Raw genomic sequence first — 20,372 nt, forward strand, 5'->3', positions numbered from 1 at the left:
TTGCTTAAATTTCTTTACCAATATGATGACTTGCATTTTTACTCTTAGTATGTTCTGGCAAATTTGAACACACCCCTGACTAATAAATCTAACAAGAAGCTCTTGTTTATAACTTCAGTGAACAGACAGCTTGATCTGTGCTGATAAACCATAATAGATTGTCATATGCACAATGAACAGTGAGAGTCAAATACAATGACTTGCATATTTATTCTTAATGTTCCGGCAGATTGAAATGTGAAAATGCTAATCATTGTTGTGTTTCATCACCAGAGAACAACTTCTCCTTTATGACAAATGTGTATTCACAATACATTTGATTTATTAGCATTACGATCTTGAAGACTGATCTCAAAATGCTGAGCCTTATGAATGTGGTGCAGCCCCTGGCCTTGCCAGTTCCTGTGAAGCCGTCCAACTCATGCCAGCATGGAAAACGGATGCTAAATGTTGATGATGATGATCTCCAAAACAACCAGTGTTTCAACATTGGTATGTCTCATCACCTGGATGCATGCATCTTACAATGCTTTAGCCATTTAATTTTTTATTGTTTCTTTGTCCCGTGTCTACCTCCACTTCTTCATCTTCTCTTTGTCTTTTTCTCTTCATTTTTTTTCTAATATTGTTACTCCTTGTTCCTTGGTGTTATTGTATTTGCTGTTGTTTATTTCTGATTACATTTCCTCTCCATTTTCCTGTTTCTAGTCAAGATTCTGTCCACCAATCAAATAAACCAAGTTTCTGTTAATCCATCAACAACCCTAGATTCTGTCCACCAATTAACAAGTCTAGATTATAGTTTTGCCGTAACCGTTCATGTTTACATAGAAGTTTGGAAGCAAAAGGCAACACTTGCACAACAGTAACACTCCTTTACAACTAAGCAGAGAATGAAAACAAATATTGATAATTTCCCAAAAAATCATATTTTGGGAATATTTATTTTAGGTTTTTCATTTAATATTTGGTTAAGAGATAGCATGTATATATGTGAATTTGAATGAAAATTTGTGTTTGTGAGTCTGTGTGTGCATGTGTATATATTTAAATATGTGAGCTTGTGAATGTGTGTATGTATGTATGTGTGTGTGTTTTAAAGCAGAAGGCTTGAAGTCTTCCGTTTCCTGAATACGGTCAGTTTCTGTAACCACCTCTTCTTCTTCTCACTGATGTCGATGAACAACTGAAAGACAGAAAGGTACATCATCATCATCATAATTGACACATTCACCGCCACCACTATCATAAAAAGCCTCTATGTGGTTGCTCAATATGCTAGAAATAGCAGTCAAATTTCCTAGCCCTCCCACCTAACACACTCTATTGTCATGAAAAGAAAGACATTGAAAAGTATAGTTCTTCCTCTACCACGACTGGTACTGGTTTGTTTATGATCCTATAGCTTAGCAGTTTGACAAGAACATGCACCAGACTTAAAAAACAAGTACTGGGATTGATTTCTTTGACTAAGCCCTTCGAGGTGGTGCCCCAGCATGGCCACAATCCAATGACTGAAATAAGTAAAACGTAAAAGATAATACTTACACTTGGGTGTGCAAATGTATCTATGTCAATGTTGTACTTGTAATTGTCTGGTACTGTTGCCTGACCAGTGTTGGCCTTCACACTGCCAGGTTTAATTTCAGCGATCGTACCAAACTGTTCTTCTTCAGGAGTTTCCTTTCATGAAGAAACAAAAAAGAAACAAACAGATATTTAAAATGTATCATCATCATTATCACTAGTTTTATTTTACTGCTTTACATCCCTATCATTTCCTGCTAACATTACTGGGTTTATTACAGAAGTTGTTGGTTGAGTGAAAGCAAAAGGAGGTGTGTATGAGGGCGTGATTGTGCTGACAATGTTACATGGTGCAGAAACGTGGTGGGGGGGGGGGGCTGAGAGAGGTGGAAAGGAGGTGACTGGATGTGTTTGAGATAAGATGTTTGAGGGCTATGGCTGGTGTGACACGGATGGACAGGATGAGGAATGAGGAGGTGTGAAGGCGAGAAGGAATGAGAAAAAAACTAACAACCAAAATGGATAGATGTATGTTGAGGTGGTTTGATTACATTGGAGAGGATGGATGAGGAGTGAATGGTAAAGAGGGTGATGAAGGCTGAAGTGGTAGGCAGCAGAACCAGAGGCACAGAAGAAATAATGAGGAGCGGGGAAAAAAGGACAGGGAGACAGTGAAATGAAAAGAGGAGGGAAAGTGAGCAAGAAGAGAAGGCAATGAAATGTGAGAGAGGGGGAACGAAAGAACAAAGAGTGGAATGAACGATGTAAGTGTGAAAGGGCTGATAGAAAGAAGGGAAGAATAGTAGAAAGGATAGAGTCGTACAAGATAATATATGGGGTTGGTAAGCAAGCTACTTACCGCACAGCCACTCCTATGATTTCTATGGCTGAATGCCCTTCCTAATGCCAACCACTTAGCAGAGTGTACTGGGTGCATTTTATGTGCCACGGGTGCCATTAAAATAAAAACGAAATCAAAACCAACAACAACAACAAAAATCAACATGACCGTGTGGTAAGAAGCTTACTTCTCAATCACATGGTTCTGGGTTCAGTTACACTGTATGGCACTTTTGGCGAGTGTCTTACACTATAACCTTGGGACAATCAAAGCCTTGTGAGTGGATTTGGTAGGTGGAAACTGAAAGAAGCCCATCGTGTATGTGTCCTTTTGCATCTGTGTTTGTCTACCACTACTGCTTGGCAACCTGTAGCAAGTCGTTTATGTCCCCATAACTTAGCAGTTCATAAAAAGAGACTAATAAAATAATCACCAGTCTTAACAAAAAAAAAGAAAGTACTAGGGTCGATTCATTTGACTAAAAATTCTGCAAGGCCACAGTCGAACAACATGTGAAAGACGACAGACAATAACAGCCAGCTTAAAAAACAAACAATTAAAACACCACGGTAATGATATTAATTACCTGTGGCACTCGATTAGTGCCAGAAACAAATGTTGATTGGGTAAAAGCAGAACTTTCAATGTCTTCCACTTTGATAGCAAAATCAGGCTGTTCTGTCAATTGGCGTTGCTCCTTTACCATTGTATTTTTCTCCTGCATCTTTCGCAGCTGTTCATCAGCAGCAGCTGGAATTGGTTAATGAGAAAAAAATATTAATGAAAGAAAAAAAGAAAGCAAGATTTATGGAAATTCCAAATTCTAGGGCCTTGTGTTTATTCTAGAAATCCTGTACTACCAATTTACTCTGCAAAATAAGGATAACAGCGGCCTGTCAGAGAAATGAGCCCTGCAAAGTGGAGTGGCTGTTGCAAAGAGTGCATTTCTTCTGGGGTGTGTGGCCCATCACCCTCTCCATGCTCCATCTTCTACTGCTTTACCCCTCCACTGTTTTCTTTTCTTCCTTATCTCCCTTTCCCCCCCTGTTTCTTTGTATTCGTGGCAAAAGGAAATGAATAAAAGTTGATTATCTATCATTATGATAAAGATTTTCGTGGTGAGCTGGCAGAATCATTAGCACACTGGGCAAAATGCTTAGCAGCATTTCATCTACATTATTTACATTTGACGGATATTTGTCCTCATCTTGTTTGTTGTTAACACAACGTTTCGGCTGACATACCCTCCAGCCTTCATCAGGTGTTTTGGGGAAATTTTGAACCCAGGTTCTCATTCCTAAGGTATTTTTTGATGTTATTATTATTAAGGTCACTGCAAGGAATCGAACTTGGAATCTTGGGGTTAGTAGCCTGCGCTCTTAACCACTACGCCATATGCCCGTGGCCCACAGGCATATGACTTAGAAAAATAGTCTGAGCTGACTCTTCAGAATTCTACAAGTAACAGGATGCACCTCAGTTTCTGAGTATAGTTGTTGGTTGGATATGAAATCCAGTCAATGGTTACCCATAATCCTGCAAAGGTGTTCAGGTGTATCCTAAGCGCCGCAGACAGTGTCTAAGCCATGCCACTATAAAGCATAATAAAGAAGACCAGAGACCTGAACCTTTGTCCCCCTGCTCAGATATCAGTAGTGCCAAACACCCTTGGTCAGCGAGTCCACAACTGCATCAGCATGTCAAAGTCTTTTCAAGACTTTGGCCTCACAGCTAATACTGCTATGGATCACACTACCTAGGTAAGTACCTGACTGGTACTTTATTGTATTTGACTCTAAAAGGATGAAAGGCAAGCAAAGTTGACTGTGGCAGAATTTGAACTCAGAATGTTAAGATCTGGAAAAAATACTACTAGGCATTTTGTCTGATGCGCTTATAATCTTCACCTGCCAGCTCATCCAGTTATATTACAAACCAACAATGTTCTGCATCACAAAGAAACTTACCAGCTGCTTTCAGGGCCATCTGCAGCCTAACCTTTGCCTGTTCCCCAGGTTCCTGTGTAAGAAAAAGAAGTCAATGAAATGGAGTGGAAAACAATTTGGTAACTAGTAAGGGAATGGGGGGAAAAAAAATTAATTACAAAGAGACAAAATTATTGACTTGCACCTGGCCATATTGATATAGGAATGCAATACTATAAAATTGTGACTTACTTACCATTGTAGCAAAACCTGGTATTTTGGCACAGAGATCACTGTAAGAGAACAAAGTTAGGAAGATTTTAGATGTAGCTAATTTGGGGCAATTAATACTTCCTACATGTAATACTTCCAACAATATCCTCTATAAAGGCCTAAACTGCAACTAGAAGGCTTTCATATTTTATTGTTCAAGAATGTAACACATTAATCCAAAGGCCTAGTTTTCAGCAACATGCCAATAATGATTTTTAAATTAGGATAGTTGACACCTCACACATGCAACATCTTATATAATCCAATATAATGAAACATTGTCAAGGCTCTAACAGCAGCTAGAAAAAGCCTGTAGTGACGTTATTTTGAGGGTCTTCAGCACGCATGCACAGGGTTGGAACCTTCTGGAAGTCCTGGGGAAAGGTCCCTGATGTGCATGCGCAGAAAACGAGCTGCAGCAGAGTTCTCTTGTATCTCAAACTCGAGATGCAGACGTGTCTTCAGCAGCTCTCTGCTCCCCTCTGCTGCTGACCGGTATTTGACCAGCTCTGTGTAGCTGGAGTTCTGTGAAGAATGCCTTCACAAAGTATGATTAACTCCAACTTTGCTTCTTCCACACCAGACCTGGCTACTGATTGTCCCAAGGTGTAAAATTTTGTACATACAAAATAAAAGGATTGTTTTATGTTCGGATGTTTTCTTGTTCCGATAAGTTTCCTCTAACAATTATGTAAGGAATTGTGTAGCACCCTTCCAGTGCCAACCAATTTACCTCTTACAAACACACACATATATATAATCATATACACTACAGGTTTCCACACAGTTTCCAAGTACCATATTCACTTGCAAGGTGAATACTTGCCTAAGGTGCTGTGCAGTGGGGCTGAACCTGAAACCATGGGGCTGCAAAGTGAGCTTCTTAATCATACAGCCATGACTGCATCTGCACTTAGATCTTAATTTATAGAACTTCATAATTCACGAATAGATTTTCATAGCATTGATGAAAGGATGAAAGGATGTGAAAGATTTTGATGATATTTTTAATTAGTGCGGATGAATCTTTTCTTTTATTTTTTAAAAGATAAAGGCAAGATTTGAACTCAGAACATAAAGGTATGCAGCTAAATACCACAAGGAATTTTGTCCATTCTTCTACCAATTTTGACAATCCATATAATAATTCAAAAATATATAACAATGATTTCTGGTACAGGCACAACAAGACTAAAGATGTTTCAGGGAAGTGTAGTTGATGATGATGATGACAACGGAAGCAATGAAGATTTTACCAAATTTTTAAGGGTTAATTATCAAGAGCTGAACTTACTCTTTCTTAGAAGCAGTGGTGGTGGTTGTTCCTTGTTTTGATTCTGGACTGGTAGACTGCCAAGAATGGTAACTACTTCTGTCTGGAGATCTAGACCTACAATGTATTAAGATAACATGCTGGATCATTTTTTCACTCTTATCAGTCAGAGGACTGCTTCCATACAGGGGTACCGGTACATATTTTGGTTAGGTATACACACACATGCCTGCACATGCATGCACATGCATGCACACACACGCACATACACATGGAGGGCTTTGTATGGCTCTGTATAGCACGTTCCCTTACAAGGCAAGGATTGGCCTGGTGTTATAGAAGACCCTTGCCTAATACTGCACAGTGGAATTGAAACTGAAACCACATTGCTGGGAAGTGGTCATCTTAACCATCACAAAGCCTTGCCTCTGCCCATATATATATATATATATATATATATATATATATATATATATATTTATATAATATGTACACATAAACATATAAACCATATGTGCCTAAGAGAAAGACACTTGTATATATTTGGAAAAATCAGTAAATTTACATGAGAATAAAAAATAAATCTGGTACCTTTTTGATCGTTTCGAATGTTGGTTTGACCTCCGGTCAGAGGATGACCATGACTTGCTTCGGCTTCGTGACCGGCGGCGGCTATGAGATCTAGATTCTTTGTAATCTGACTGTGTTGAGCTAGATGGTCGGTAATAGCTCCTTGACTGATGCCTGTCACCGTTTCTATCACGAGAGTGGCTCCTGTCTTTGTATTTACTTTTGGTTCGTGAAGACTTTTCTCTGGACCGTGACCTGTCTCTGCTGGACCGCGACCTATCTCTGCTGGATCGTGACTGTTCTCTCGAACGTGACCTGTCCCTAGACCCGCCTTTGTTTTTATAACGGTCGGAGCTCCGGTTTTGATCAGAGTCCCGTGCTCGTTCACGTGAATGAGATCTGTGACTGGAAACTTCCCTTGAATAGCTTCGGCGCCGCTTGAACTTGTCTTTGTCTCTGTCCCAAGACGGAGATCTTCGATTTGAGCGATCCCTTGAATAACTTCGGTTGGAATAGGTTGGAGACCGACTGTTAGAGCGATGTCTGTGTTTCTTTTTGCTTTTGGATTTCTTCTGATGACGATCTTCATATGATGATGATGAACTCTCAGATCTAGTAATATAGAACCCCAAAGAAGTTAGCCAAGGGCAGAAAGATATAGAAAAGAAAAAGAAAATAAAAACCCAAATAATTTCACTCTCCACTCACTGCACCCTTACATGTTGTAAGAACTACATTTTTAGTGTTTTGAGATGTTAAACTCTAGTTTTGAGGGTCCATTTGGGAGTTTGAAGTTTTAGGGAGCCTGGGGTTACTCCTTAGCCTCCATCACCCTCAGGTATACTCTGGCTCAGGGTTATAGTACTTGTCAAGAGCTCCAGTTATGGGTCAAATAGCAGAAGATGATCCTTCAGTAAAAAAAAAAAAAACATACAGAACTTGGAGGAGGACTGACCCATAGTTGTGTGTCACAGACCCACCATTGAGTGGACATGCTATGATGTCACACAAAGTCCTCCTGCCCCAAGGGTTAAATAGGCCTTCTGCCTCAAGGTTTAGCTGGGGAGAGTAGGGACCTCCACAGTGAACTTCTTACTCACACAGCCACACCTGCACCCATATATATATATATATATATATATATATATGTATATATATATATATATATATATATATATATATATATATATATATATATATATATATATATATCATCATCATCGTCATCATTTAACGTCCGCTTTCCATGCTAGCATGGGTTGGACGATTTGACTGAGGACTGGTGAACCAGGTGGCTACATCAGGCTCCAATCTGATTTGGCAGAGTTTCTACGGCTGGATGCCCTTCCTAATGCCAACCACTCCGAGAGTGTAGTGGGTGCTTTTACGTGCCACCGGCACAAAGGCCAGTCAGGCGGTACTGGCAACGGCCACACTCAAAATGGTGTATTTTACGTGCCACCTGCACAGGAGCCAGTCCAGCGGCACTGGCAAAGATCTCGCTATATATATATATATATATATATATATATATATATGCAGAAAATTAGGATTCAAGTGAGTCAGGCACTTAAATGGTAAGGAACTGGGTCAGATCAAAATTAAAATGCATACACAACAAAGATAGACAAGTACATATGCGAGTACCGAAGTACAGGCAGAAAGGTGTTCAGGTTATGTATATGATTAATTGAACCGGACGAAGTACATCACTAGCTCTTGGGCTAATCAAGAAACATACATTGCATTAAATATACGATCCATAATATATTTTGGATCAGGTGAGGAGCAGGTTCCGAGAGAGGTGAATTATAAATAATCTGTTGTTATATATATATATATATATAAATATAGATCAAAACAGTCTAATTCAAACTCTTCGGTACTCTGAGTTTCAAGTGTGTGGCTAGTCTTTGGCCATTGGGGTCTGAATGTATATACATACATACATACATACATACATACACATATATATTCTTTTATTTCTTTCTGTCATCTGACTGTGGCCATGCTGGAGCACTGCCTTTAGTCGATCAAATCGACCCCAGGACTTATTCTTTGTAAACCTAGTACTTAATCTATCAGTCTCTTTTGCCAAACTGCTAAGTTACGGGGATGTAAACACACCATCGTCGGTTGTAAAGTGATGGTGGGGGGAACAAACACACACACACACACACACACACACATACATATACGATGGGCTTCTTTCAGTTTCCTTCTACCAAATCCACTCACAAGGCTTTAGTCGGCTCGAGGCTACATCATAAGACACTTGCCCAAGGTGCCATGTAGTGGGAATGAACCCGGAACCATGTTGTTGGGAAGCAAGCTTCTTACCACACAGCCATGCCTGCGTCTATCTCTCTCTCTCTCTCTCTCTATATATATATATATATATGCAGGGACAGATTGATACATATACAAATCACATAATGCCAGCGAGATAGCCAACTATATATACATGACAATAAGCAAATGATATGTTTAATTCTGTTCTGACCTTGATCGTGAACGGCGTTTCTTCTTCTTCTTGTGTTTCTTCCTCTCCTCATCACTGTCCAGGTAACGACCCATCTTTGCAATGCTGAAACAATCGTTAACATTAATTAGTTATAAACTAATTACCTAAAAGAATATGTATATAATCGCTTCTCAGTGTAATTTGAACTAAGACATGTTTGTTTTTGATGATGATGTAGTGTAGTAGGAAGGGTTGAGACTCACTTAAATATTTCACAGTTATTGTAGTTGTTTAACTGCGTGTCAGTTTCTGATAAAAAAATATTCAAGTCATGACCACCCAGCCTTTTATTAATTTTTCAGACGCAGTTTAACTAATATGCTCTTTATTCTCAAGATAGTAGAGTGTTTAATTTGAGAGACTTGGCTACTATATCTAGCTGGTCAAGCGATAATGATGATGCTATTCGTTGGCTCGTGTATCAGCGCATACTTTGTGTTTTCACATTCAAAGTTCAAATCCCGCTATAGTGGAGTTTGTCTTTCCTAACTCCCATACTATCGTGAATCGATAAAATACGTATCAGGCATATAATTGCGATTGGTTTAATAAAATATACCCATTTTTGTGCCAATCTAACAAATCTTTATTATCATCTAAAATAAATATATACCCGTTGATGATATAAGATGGAATACGGTAAAAGGATACAAAAAAAATTAATTAAAGACAAATAATCATAAGAGTAACGATAATATTAGTACTCTTAACATATTATGTCGATTAATTACGTGAATGTGACAAAACATATCGAATTTAATATAATTAGAAGACTTACATCGTTCTGCTGTTGAATAATGACTATTACGGTGATATAGCGGTGTAACGTACTATTGTGACTCCTCGTCTTTTATGCCCGTCACTCACTACATTCAAACCCTATCGAAGTCTAACCTCTAGATGACTGTTTACAATGGTCCGAACCACCAGGTTATCGAAGACCAGTTTTTACTTCAAATAGTGTCAAAATGACGATCACAAATTTTCCTGTGGTGCCTGGTCTCGGAATTGGTGCTCTTCACTACGGGATATGACATCATTGTTAAAACCCATCTACAATGCTATCTTCAGGAAGGATTGTCTTGACGATTATACTAAAGATGCAACAGAATACTAGTGGAACAGTTCAATAAAAACAGCAATCCAAAGCAAACGTAGTATGTCTAATACTGTTCTATGGATACAGAGAACAAAAATCATGTACCGTTGTAGAGTTTAGTTTCCCAGCGGATATAGATTCTTATGTAAAACTGAAGAAAAAGAGAACGTCTATGGTGTCTTAATGACAACTTTTTTTAAGCAGACGATATAAAACTTACTGTTGTTATATCTAGAGATGATGGGAAGGAGGGATTCCCAGACGTCGACAGCATTCAAGGTGAACACCAATTGTATCGAGGGAGAAAACTGTTATAATAGACGTATTCATGGCTGTGTGGTTAAGAAACTTGCTTTCAGCCACGTGTTTTCGGGTTCAATGCCACTGCGCAGTACTTTGGACAAATGTTTTCTACTTATAGTCCCTGGGCCGACCAATACCACGTGAATCAATTTGGTTGACGGAAACTGTGAAATCCCGTCGTGTATACGTGCGTGCGTGCGCGCGCGCATCTTTGTGTCTGTATTTGTCCCCTGACTACACCCACCGATTAACACCCGGTGCTGGTTTGCTTGCATTCCCGTAACCTAGCGTTTCGGCTAGGTGTCTAGATGGAATAAGTGCAAGCCTTAAAATGTAGGTACTGGAAGTTGATGTGTTCGATTAAGGCGGTCCCCCCAGCATGGCCGCTGCCTAATGACTAAAACGAGTAAAAGATAAAAGAAAAAAAGAAGATAAAACTAATTATTAGCATTGGAATGTCACCGAAGACGGAGTTTTGGGGATTCAGGCAGTGGCTCTCATGGCTTTTGATCATAACTTATTGGAAGTGTTATCATGTACATTGTTTTGTCTTGGTATAAAAGATGGGCTGCAGCAAATATTCTGTATTCTGCTCAATACCACAGATTTGCTTGTCAGTTGTTTGACCTTAATCAGTTGAGCATGTCCCTTCGTGACTGACGATATGTTCATCTCTGATCGCGATCAGAAGTAGTTGGGAAGCGTCATAGCCATGTGTTCAGGGGAATTCTTTGGGGTTTGAATAATTCATCTCTGGAAACATGGGTGTTTCGTTCAACATCGTTCAACAACCCTTATTCAGGGACCTTTTGAGCGAGATGGGTTACTTGACCTAAAGAAAATTCTAACTGGAGCCCACCAGCAATGTCATGCGCTATTTATCTTGAAATGGGATCACTATGTCGTGCACATATGGTAGTGTAGTAACGCTGTGCGCATGCGTAGTCGCACGCATGCGTGGAATTCAACAAGCAAGCTTTCCCGCTTTGATCTGTCTCTTTCTCGGTCGGCCGGCCATGAGCATGGACGTGTCAAGCAGTGTCTCCAACATTCCAACTCTGGAGACAGTCTCTTTCTTGCTGGCCAGCAATTGAGCATGGACGTGTTTAGCTGTCTCTCACCATCTTTCGAACTTACGCTAGACAGCTCGCTTACATCTACACACCAACGTCCCAACAACAATGCTCACACACACAGAAGCTGTAACAACAAACAAGAGCTAAAGATGTATATATTTACCACCTGAATAAATGTTGTATAAGTTGATAGTCTGGAGTTCAGCGTTCCGTTTAATTTCTAATTTTATATAGGAAAGTCAGGTATACATCTAATGATGTATAACCAACTTTCCTATAGTAGTGATGCATGTGCCTGGTTTACCCTTATCAGACGGATAGTCGTGCTGGGTATATTGGGCTTCATATATTGGTACCCCAGTGTCATTTTGATGGAATGCGCAGCTCTCTTACTCAATAATAATAATAACAATAATCCTTTCTACTGGAAGCACAAGGCTCTTCAAAAAAGAAGGTTATGGTGACTGTTTGGTGGTGTACTGCTGGACTCATCCACTATAACTTCTTAAAACCCGGAAAAATCATTACTGCAGAAACATGTTGCCATGAATTTGCCATATTGCCACGAAAAACTCCTGCTACTCTCTCCAAGACTGGTCAACAGAAGAGGACCAACCATTCTTCACGACAATGCTTGACCACACTCTTCACTAATGACGCTCCAGAAGTTGAGGGAACTTGGCTATGAAGTTCTTCCCCATCCAACTTATTTCCCAGACCTTTCTCCTTCCGATTACCCTTTTCTAAGCACCTTGATGGTTTCCGACCAGGAGAGGAGTTCAAAAATCAAACCGATGCTGGAAGTGCGTTCGAAGAGTTCATCAGTTCCAGAACCCCAGATGTTTATGTCGACGGATATTTGTCCTCATCTAGTTTGTTGTTAACACAACGTTTCGGCTGATATACCCTCCAGCCTTCTTCAGCTGACAACAAGGTATGTGATAAGGAAGAAAGAAAAGTCGATAGATATCACAGGTCAGCTTGGGAGGTTAAGCAGTTGAGGTCGATGAAAAAAGTGGTAGTAGTACGAATAATTGTTAGAGTCCTGGGAATAGTGAGTAAAAATCGTGAGAAGTACACGGAACAAATAGGGGCTGCAATAAGGGTGGAGCACTTGCACAAAACAGCACTGCTTGGAGCCGCTCGAATACTCCGGAAGGTGCTCGAAAAATAAGAGGTGTTACCTTAGTTCACTGGTAGTGAACAGCTGACATCGTAGTACATTTCCAGCGTTAGAAGCTGTGCAATTTCAATAATAATAATAATAATAATAATAATAATAATAATAATAATAATAATTTTAGATGGTCGTAGTCTCACGTGAGGAAAACATCTAATAACGACTCCGTTCAGAAGGCTGGAGTAGTACATATATGTACCAGAGGGGAAAGAGAAAGAGACACAACCGAGTAGAATGTTTGATAGATGATTTATTGATATGTTAACATGTGTGTTTGTGTGTGCATCATGTATACAGAATAATAGACAGACCGTCATGGGAACAAAGTGTATGTGTATATAGGCATGGATGTATACGTGTGCGTTAAGTACATATAAGAATAGCAATGAAGAAGACCGTGAAAGAATCTATAATGAGAAGTTAGACGAATGTTCATAGACACAAGAAATGAGAGTACCAGTTCGTAGTCAGTTGTACACGGTAGTTGACATACTATATCAAGAAGTTGCGGCGATGATGCAGAGCCGGAGTTGCGGTACGTGTCGGACGAAGTTGTGGTTGTAATGCTGCTGCCTGGATCACTTGGTACAGGAGTTCTCGCAGGTTGTATATTTGCTGTTGATCCACGGTAATTCACGAACAGTGCTGTGTTGAAACCTGGGCGAGTTGCTGGTTGAGCTGTGTACGTAGAGAGATGATGTTGACGACATTAAGAAGATGATGATGGCGACGAAGAAAGAGATTGCCGTATACTGTTGAACAGGTGTTGTCGTCTGGCCCGCAGGTTGTATATTTGTTGTTGATCCATGGTGGAATAATTCACGAACAGTGCTATGTTGAAATCTGGGAGTGTTGCTGTTGGATAGGTGTTGTCGTCTGGCGTTGTCGCTGGAACTGGCTGTTTCTTGTGTGGTCAGTGGCTAGACCTTAAAAGGTCTGGAACCAAAGACCTCGAGACGAGGAGAAGGTGAGTTTTTATAAGGAACAGTAGGCTCAAACGGGATTGAGAACAGGCTGTCTCACGTGATCTTATTTAGAGCTCCGATTGGTTATACGCTGCAGATTGGCGCGACAGAGTAAGCGACAATTGCACGAATACTAAGGGTAGCTGTTATCTGTTACGTTCGAATGTACGTATATATATAATAAAGGGGAGAGGAATTTCAGTAGAGTGTACGATACATAATAATAATAATAATAACAATAATAATAATAATAATAATAATAATAATAATAATAATAATAATAATAATAATAATAAAGAAGCAGAAAAAAAGAAGAGTGGCATTGTTATCAAGTGAACGATATTTCGGCATCAATCCTATAATAATAATAATAACGGTTTAAAATTTTACCATAAGGGCAGCCATTTTTGGGGAGAAGATGAATCGATTACATCGACCCAAGTGTTTCGTTGGTACTTAATTTATCGACCCCGAAAGGATAAAAGCCAAAGTCGACCTCGGCGGAATAATAATAATAATAATAATAGCAATGACTTCTGTTAAATTTTGCCCGTTACTCAATGTTTTACTGAAAGCGAAGTTAGGACGACCCTGTCTTAGATTAAAACTGCAGTGTCTTTTTTTTATTTTGATGTTTCTCTTTTGTCCGTTTATATTGTTTTATTTGACAGGATGTGAAGAATATATAGCGAGCAGAAGGTAGCAATCGTCGAAATCTGACCAACTCTACACAGCTTTTGGCAAAGTAAGAGACAACAAAAACAGCATTTCTTCCACTGACATTTGTCTAAGATAATTAACAGGTTAATTGTAAAACCTGCCCTTTCTGTGTATGTGTGTGTGTGTGTATGTGTATGCGCGTGCGCGCACGCGCTCCTACGTATACGGACATATATGCATATATGCATAAACGTACATATGTACATAGACATGTGCACACTCACACATGTATATACATATACACATATCTGCAAATACGTATTTGTGTGTGTGCGTGTATATATATATATATATATATATATATATATATATATATATATATATATGTATATATATATATATATATATATATATATATATATATATATATATATATATATATATATATATACGGTATATGTATATATATGTATATATATATATATATATATATATATATATGTATATATATGTATATATATATATATATATATATATATATATATATATATATACATACTATGTATAAATACATGTATGTATCTCCCCCCCCCGTGTGCGTTTATATATGTATGTATATATATATACATATATATATATGTACGTATATACCGCAAAAATATGTTTATCTGAAATACAAAAAAACAAATCAGATTCACCAGGTGGCAACAGATAACTTACGTATGCTCTCTCTCTCTCTCTCTCTCTCTCTCTCTCTCTCTCTCTCTCTCTCTCTCTCTCTCTCTCTTATCCTGTCTCTTTCCCAATCTTTCTCTTTCCCAATCTTGCTCCCTCACTCTCTCTCCTTCTCTATCTCTCCCTTTGTTTCCTTTTTTTCAATTATTCTCCTCTTTTCTTTTTTTTTTCTGTTTTCTTAAAATTTAATTTCAGATTTTTTTAACAGGAAAAAAAAAACATAAAAACTCTCTCACCATGTAACAATTAAGTAAAGTAACAATTTGATTAAAATTCTATTTCGATATAAGGTTAATACACACATGCACACATGCAAAGGTAAGCTCACAGACAGACAGACAGCCTGACAGACAAACAGACAGACACACACACACACACACACACACACACACACACACAGACGTATGAAAATAAATGCAAAAAATTTTGTCATTCAAAGAAAAGTCCACCTGTGAAAAGCCACGACAAAATCTACCCCAACCAAAACCCCAATAAAGTAACTTACCGCCGCCCCTCGCAACTGCCCCTCCCACCGCCATCACTGTTTCCCTTCCATCCCACCCCGGGTCACCACTGTCCTTTCCCGCCACCACCATCGCCGCCATCGCCTCCACCATCACCTCCGCCACCACTATCACCACTGTAATTATATTACTACTACTACTACTTTCCTGTCAAGCGGGATATTGCAAAGTCATCAGTTCCTGAGGGAGTTGGGATTAGAAGAAAACAAAAAAAAGAAATTCTTTCTATATCTTATTGATGCAGCTGTACGAAAATGTGCCAGACTCTTACAGTTCTGCAAATAATGGACTTCATAATAAAGACGTCCCGCCGCGTATTCACAAGTCCTGTAGGTTCCTTAATTAATTTTGTGTTATATTATAAACGCTGTATGTCAGTTACGAATGGTTGGATGCATGAGACACTTTGACATTTTTCACTCGAAATACTGTCTTCTTCGAAGTCGGCGAGCTGGCAGAAACGTTAGCACGCCGGGCGAAATGCTTAGCGGTATTTCGTCTGCCGTTATGTTCTGAGTTCAAATTCCGCCGAGGTCGAGTTTGCCTTTCGTTCTTTCGGAAAGAGAGTAACTGCAGCGCGTCCATAGGGGTAGCATCCATGGTTGTGTAATAAGCTAATGAAAGATTCACGATGATTCAAGCCCCCAATTCAGAATCATCATAATGACAATGGATAGCGACAGAATCATGGGAATCTGCGAAAGCTGCGAAAAAAAAAAAAAGAAAAAGAAAATATTTACATCATATCTTTATGAACGTGTGTGGCGAAACAAATTTAGAGATAGTGAAAACCTATTCACGAATCTCATTTCGGACATCAATGACCGTTAAGTTTCCTCGTAAATGTGATTGTTTTTGTCTTATATAAAAAGTATGTTAGTACGTTACATACGGTATTTACTTGAAATCATGGAATGTCACTGTCGTCACTTCCGGTTTCTATCGCAATTACTCCATTTTTTAAGGGCAATTTACTTCCACTATTTTTACGACGGTTAACTGCATGATAACCTATTTGATGTATTGTAGGTATAAAATACTTGAAAGGCGTGTTTTATAAGTCAGAAAAGGATAATGTCGTTCTGGACAGCACATTGAATTACAGCAGTAGCACATTGTATTACAACTATCGTTAGCACGCCGGTCAAAATGCTTCGCGTCATTTCATTCGTCTATACGTTCTGAGTTCAAATTCTGACGAGGTTGACTTTACCTTTTATCCTTTCGGGGTTGATGGAATAAGTAGCAGATACGCACTGATCGACTATTCCCCTCCCCCAAATTTTTGGCCTTGTACCTATAGTAGAAAGAATTATTATTATTGTTTCACTCACTGGTTTATTTTATGAATGGAATGTCATTTGTTTAAATCTGTTTGCATTCAATTATGATTGCAGTGACTGGGTCTTTTTGAGATGGGAATTTAAGACGTTTTATCACAAAGTCCAACAGTTGATATACTTCAAACTGATTCATCCATTTAAACCGATTTGTCAACCGTTTAATAATCAAACATAAAATAGAATGATTCAGGCTGCCTAGTTTGCTGGAAGATAATGGATGGTTCTGGATCATAACCAAATATTTTGCAATCTGGTTCAAGAATTCTTTTCAGCCTCAACAATTGTCTGTAGTCGATTTGTCGATAGGCTTCTATGAGAGCCAGCTTGCGGTTTTCGATCCTTTTATCTCTGGGACCAGAACGTGCGTGAGCATCAAGTAATGTTTTTAAGAAAGTGGAATATGGAATGTAAGCCCGGGAATCGTCTGAATAAGGAAACGGAATTTCGCGGCTCAAAAGACCACGGATCTGCATTTTCTTCCACACTCGACGTAAGGCTTCTGTAAACGTCATGCATTTTGTGACCGCTAACCTCATGGCATAGACGTTATCTGCCGCATCGGTTAAAGCGTCGATTTCGCTCTCTTTGGCAAAATCTGAGAAATGGATGAGAGAATCTACACCAAGTTTTTCCAGAATGTATATAGTGTCGTTTTTAAATGACTCAAGCTTCCCAATAATATCATACTGAATCTGGCAAGGTCGACAATGATCGTAACTCGGTGTGAAATGGCCGTTTCTGAATCGATTATGTTCTTCCGAATCTATGAAGTAATCAATAAATTCCGGAAACGTGACGTCATGGCCACACTTGATACTGTGGTTAGACGGAAGTGAACGAAAGTAACGAACAATATAGGTGCCTGTGTATTTCCAGTAGAACGAATTGGGCGAGAAAAGCTTGTCGACATATCCCGACAAGAGGCGAGCGTACGGTTCTCTCACGAACAAGAATTTGGTATATTTCTGTAAAAGAACGTGAACTATATCAAAAGAAACCTTTCTCAGAGTATTGAAACTGAAATGCGCTTCCATACCCCGAATAACAAATGGATTACTAGCGTTCCGTATGCCGATAAGAATTTGCATAGTTCGCTTCCAAAATGTTGAGCCAGTTTTCTCAATGGCACAGTATATAATTTTGTGTCTCGAATCAATGTGCATTCGACCTTTGATATTAGCTTCCGTGTTGTTACCAATGAATACATTTTCTTTCCCGTTACAAACTTCTTGCAGTCGTCTACGCCGTTCTTCGAATATTGAATCTTGCTTGGAGAATTTCACAGATGTTTTTGCATAAGAATCCACCTGATGAAAAAGAGAAAGAAAGGAAGAGGTAAAATACGTAGATAGAAAGGCAGATAAAGACAGACCAAGATGCACACACACACACACACACACACACACACACACACACACACACACACACACACACACACACACACACACACACACACACATTACAGTAATATCAGCGCCAAGCAGTGTTTAGACATAAGCGAACTTTAGGTTAGTTGAATTATGTTTGTGACATATTTCAACAGCAAAAGGCAAATTCACTGCAGTTATTGCGGAGAAAAATTCTCTCTTATGGTAAAAATGGTGTAAAAACACCATACCTGTCTAGTGCTGCCACCTGTCGGATTCTCAGACATCGATGTATCTAGCTTCTTAGCCGTTATCAATAAGAAATACTGAAGAGAAGCAACTCTTGACAGACTTAATTGAAGCCGAGGCTTTAACTAAAATACAGTCAATAGCATTGATTTGCGCCAGCAGACCGCCAAGGTCATGAAAATTAGTTGCCTTTAGCAAGTTGAAATATGCCACAAATATATTTTAGCTAACCTAAATTTCGCTTATGCCTAAACACTGCGTAGCGCTGATATTACGGTAATTACTATCTATCTATCTATCTATCTATCTATCTATCTATCTATCTATCTATCTATCTATCTATCTATCTATCTATCTATCTAGGGAGCTGTCTGTCTGTCTGTTAGTAACCTCCATCTTTTATATTAAGCTCTCACTCACCATTCTCTCTTTTGTCGGCTGTTTGTTGCCCAGCATCTCTTTGTCGTATGCTGCACCATTCTAATGCAACAAGTCCTATCTTTCTTTTGCAATCTGCTTCGGTTCGGTTTTGTGTCTATCAATAGAAGGACATACACACACATACACACAACACATTTTCTCTGTCTGTCTGTCTGTCTGTCTGTCTGTCTGTCTGTCTGTCTCTTTCACATACACAGATACAAAACGTACAAAACGACTGATTCTATGATATACGAAACTTACTTTAGAATGCATCACATGCTGTGGTCCACGTCGTTGCCATGGTTTGAATTTCTCATGTGTTGCTGAAAGAAAGAAAAAAAAAAAAAAAATTAAATGAAATTTGAATAAGAAAAGTAAATTAAATATCTCAGGGAGGTTCAGTGTGACACGTGTGACAAGGCTGGCTCGTTTCATTTCTAGTTTGTCATAACCACGTTTTTTGATAACTAAAGCATCTAAATAAGAAACGATAACCTTAAATTTATATACATTTTCTGTTCTCGTTGATGAACAATTGCTATTTGGATGCAAAACTTCAAGGTTAAAATTCGGTATTTGCATATATATTTATTTTCATAAATATATCTTAATTTGTTTTTATGTATCCCTTTCAGGATATAAGGAAGAATGCAATAATTAGGAAGATAATTAGCTAGCAAACTAGCTAAATATTTGGAAAGATTAAAAAAGAGGGTGATAGAGTGAGAATGGGTGTGTATGAACAAGACAATTTATTAATAGAAAAATAAGAAAGAAAATAGACCACCGTACGTTCTGGCTTCTTACTGTGTGTTGAAGAAGTTAATAAAAGACCTGTGTGGAGTTGTCAGACTACTTTCGCAGAAATCCAATTAGAAAAGTCTACTTGTCTAACAATCTTGGAAGATTTTATCAAAACAGACTTGATAAATCTTTGAATGTCAGTTTTTGATGGGGCCAAACCACCAACCCTAACGTATAGGTCACTTCTATATTGGAAAGGGGCTTTGTTTTTAAAAATTATTTTCACGGCATTGTTTTAATGGAGCAGTCATCGACCTTGAGCAGGAGATGAAGGTTGGCAATCGAGTTTTGATCCTCTGATCTGTTGGATGGAAGTTGTAATAAGACTCGCAGTCTTTTTTTTCTTTTCATACCACAGTGCGAATATTATTAAAACGAAATGCTTTCTTTCTTTTTATTTTATCGATGTGAGATCTTTCTGTAGTTTAATGGAGAGTCAGAGAATTTCAGCCGATGACGCAAAGATAAAAGATATACAGAGAGATACAGATGGAGGTATATGTGGTAAGAGATAAATATGTTGATAGACACAAGTAGACAGAGAAGGAAGGGAGAGAGAAATAGAAGGGTGGGGAGAGAAGGAGGAAAGAATGGAATAACTATATTAGCTTTAATACTTGGCATCTTTTTGTGACCAACCGGAAGTTTCAATATATTGGACAACCTGATTTACATGTTGTTGTTGTTGTTGTTGTTGTTGCAACTAACTAG

At 38.7% G+C, this 20,372-nt stretch overlaps 2 protein-coding genes across 2 annotated transcripts in view; both read right to left on the bottom strand.

The window, feature by feature from the left end:
* Positions 1 to 906: 906 nt before the first annotated feature.
* On the bottom strand, positions 907 to 9,749 carry LOC106875427 (uncharacterized). The gene is made up of 9 exons (XM_014923575.3): positions 9,712 to 9,749; positions 8,913 to 8,996; positions 6,431 to 7,021; positions 5,861 to 5,956; positions 4,550 to 4,586; positions 4,336 to 4,387; positions 2,955 to 3,118; positions 1,549 to 1,683; positions 907 to 1,186 (listed from the first exon to the last, which is right to left on the bottom strand). The coding sequence occupies exons 2-9, from the start codon at positions 8,984 to 8,986 to the stop codon at positions 1,097 to 1,099; spliced, it is 1,239 nt and encodes a 412-aa protein (XP_014779061.1). The 5' UTR covers positions 8,987 to 8,996; positions 9,712 to 9,749; the 3' UTR covers positions 907 to 1,096.
* A 5,357-nt stretch (positions 9,750 to 15,106) lies between these two features.
* The window catches only part of LOC128250115 (carbohydrate sulfotransferase 11-like), a 10,747-nt gene continuing 5,481 nt past the window's right edge, over positions 15,107 to 20,372 (bottom strand). Inside the window, exons 2-3 of the mRNA XM_052974839.2 lie at positions 19,119 to 19,180; positions 15,107 to 18,125 (exon numbers count right to left, since the gene is read on the bottom strand). Coding sequence (XP_052830799.2) covers positions 16,977 to 18,125; positions 19,119 to 19,180 — 1,211 coding nt within the window. The 3' untranslated portion in view covers positions 15,107 to 16,976. The remainder of the gene's footprint in view (positions 18,126 to 19,118; positions 19,181 to 20,372) is intronic.

Source organism: Octopus bimaculoides, chromosome 19 (assembly GCF_046866305.1).
Source record: "Octopus bimaculoides isolate indiv1 chromosome 19, ASM4686630v1, whole genome shotgun sequence".
NCBI classification, from domain to species: domain Eukaryota; kingdom Metazoa; phylum Mollusca; class Cephalopoda; order Octopoda; family Octopodidae; genus Octopus; species Octopus bimaculoides.

Coding starts and splice junctions, on each gene's coding strand:
- LOC106875427 (XM_014923575.3), bottom strand. CDS start 8,986: ATGGGTCGTTACCTGGACAGTGATGAGGAGAGGAAGAAACACAAGAAG. Junction 7,022..8,912: donor AAACGCCGTTCACGATCAAG/GTCAGAACAGAA, acceptor CTATATTACTAG/ATCTGAGAGTTCATCATCAT. Junction 5,957..6,430: donor CATTCGAAACGATCAAAAAG/GTACCAGATTTA, acceptor AATACATTGTAG/GTCTAGATCTCCAGACAGAA.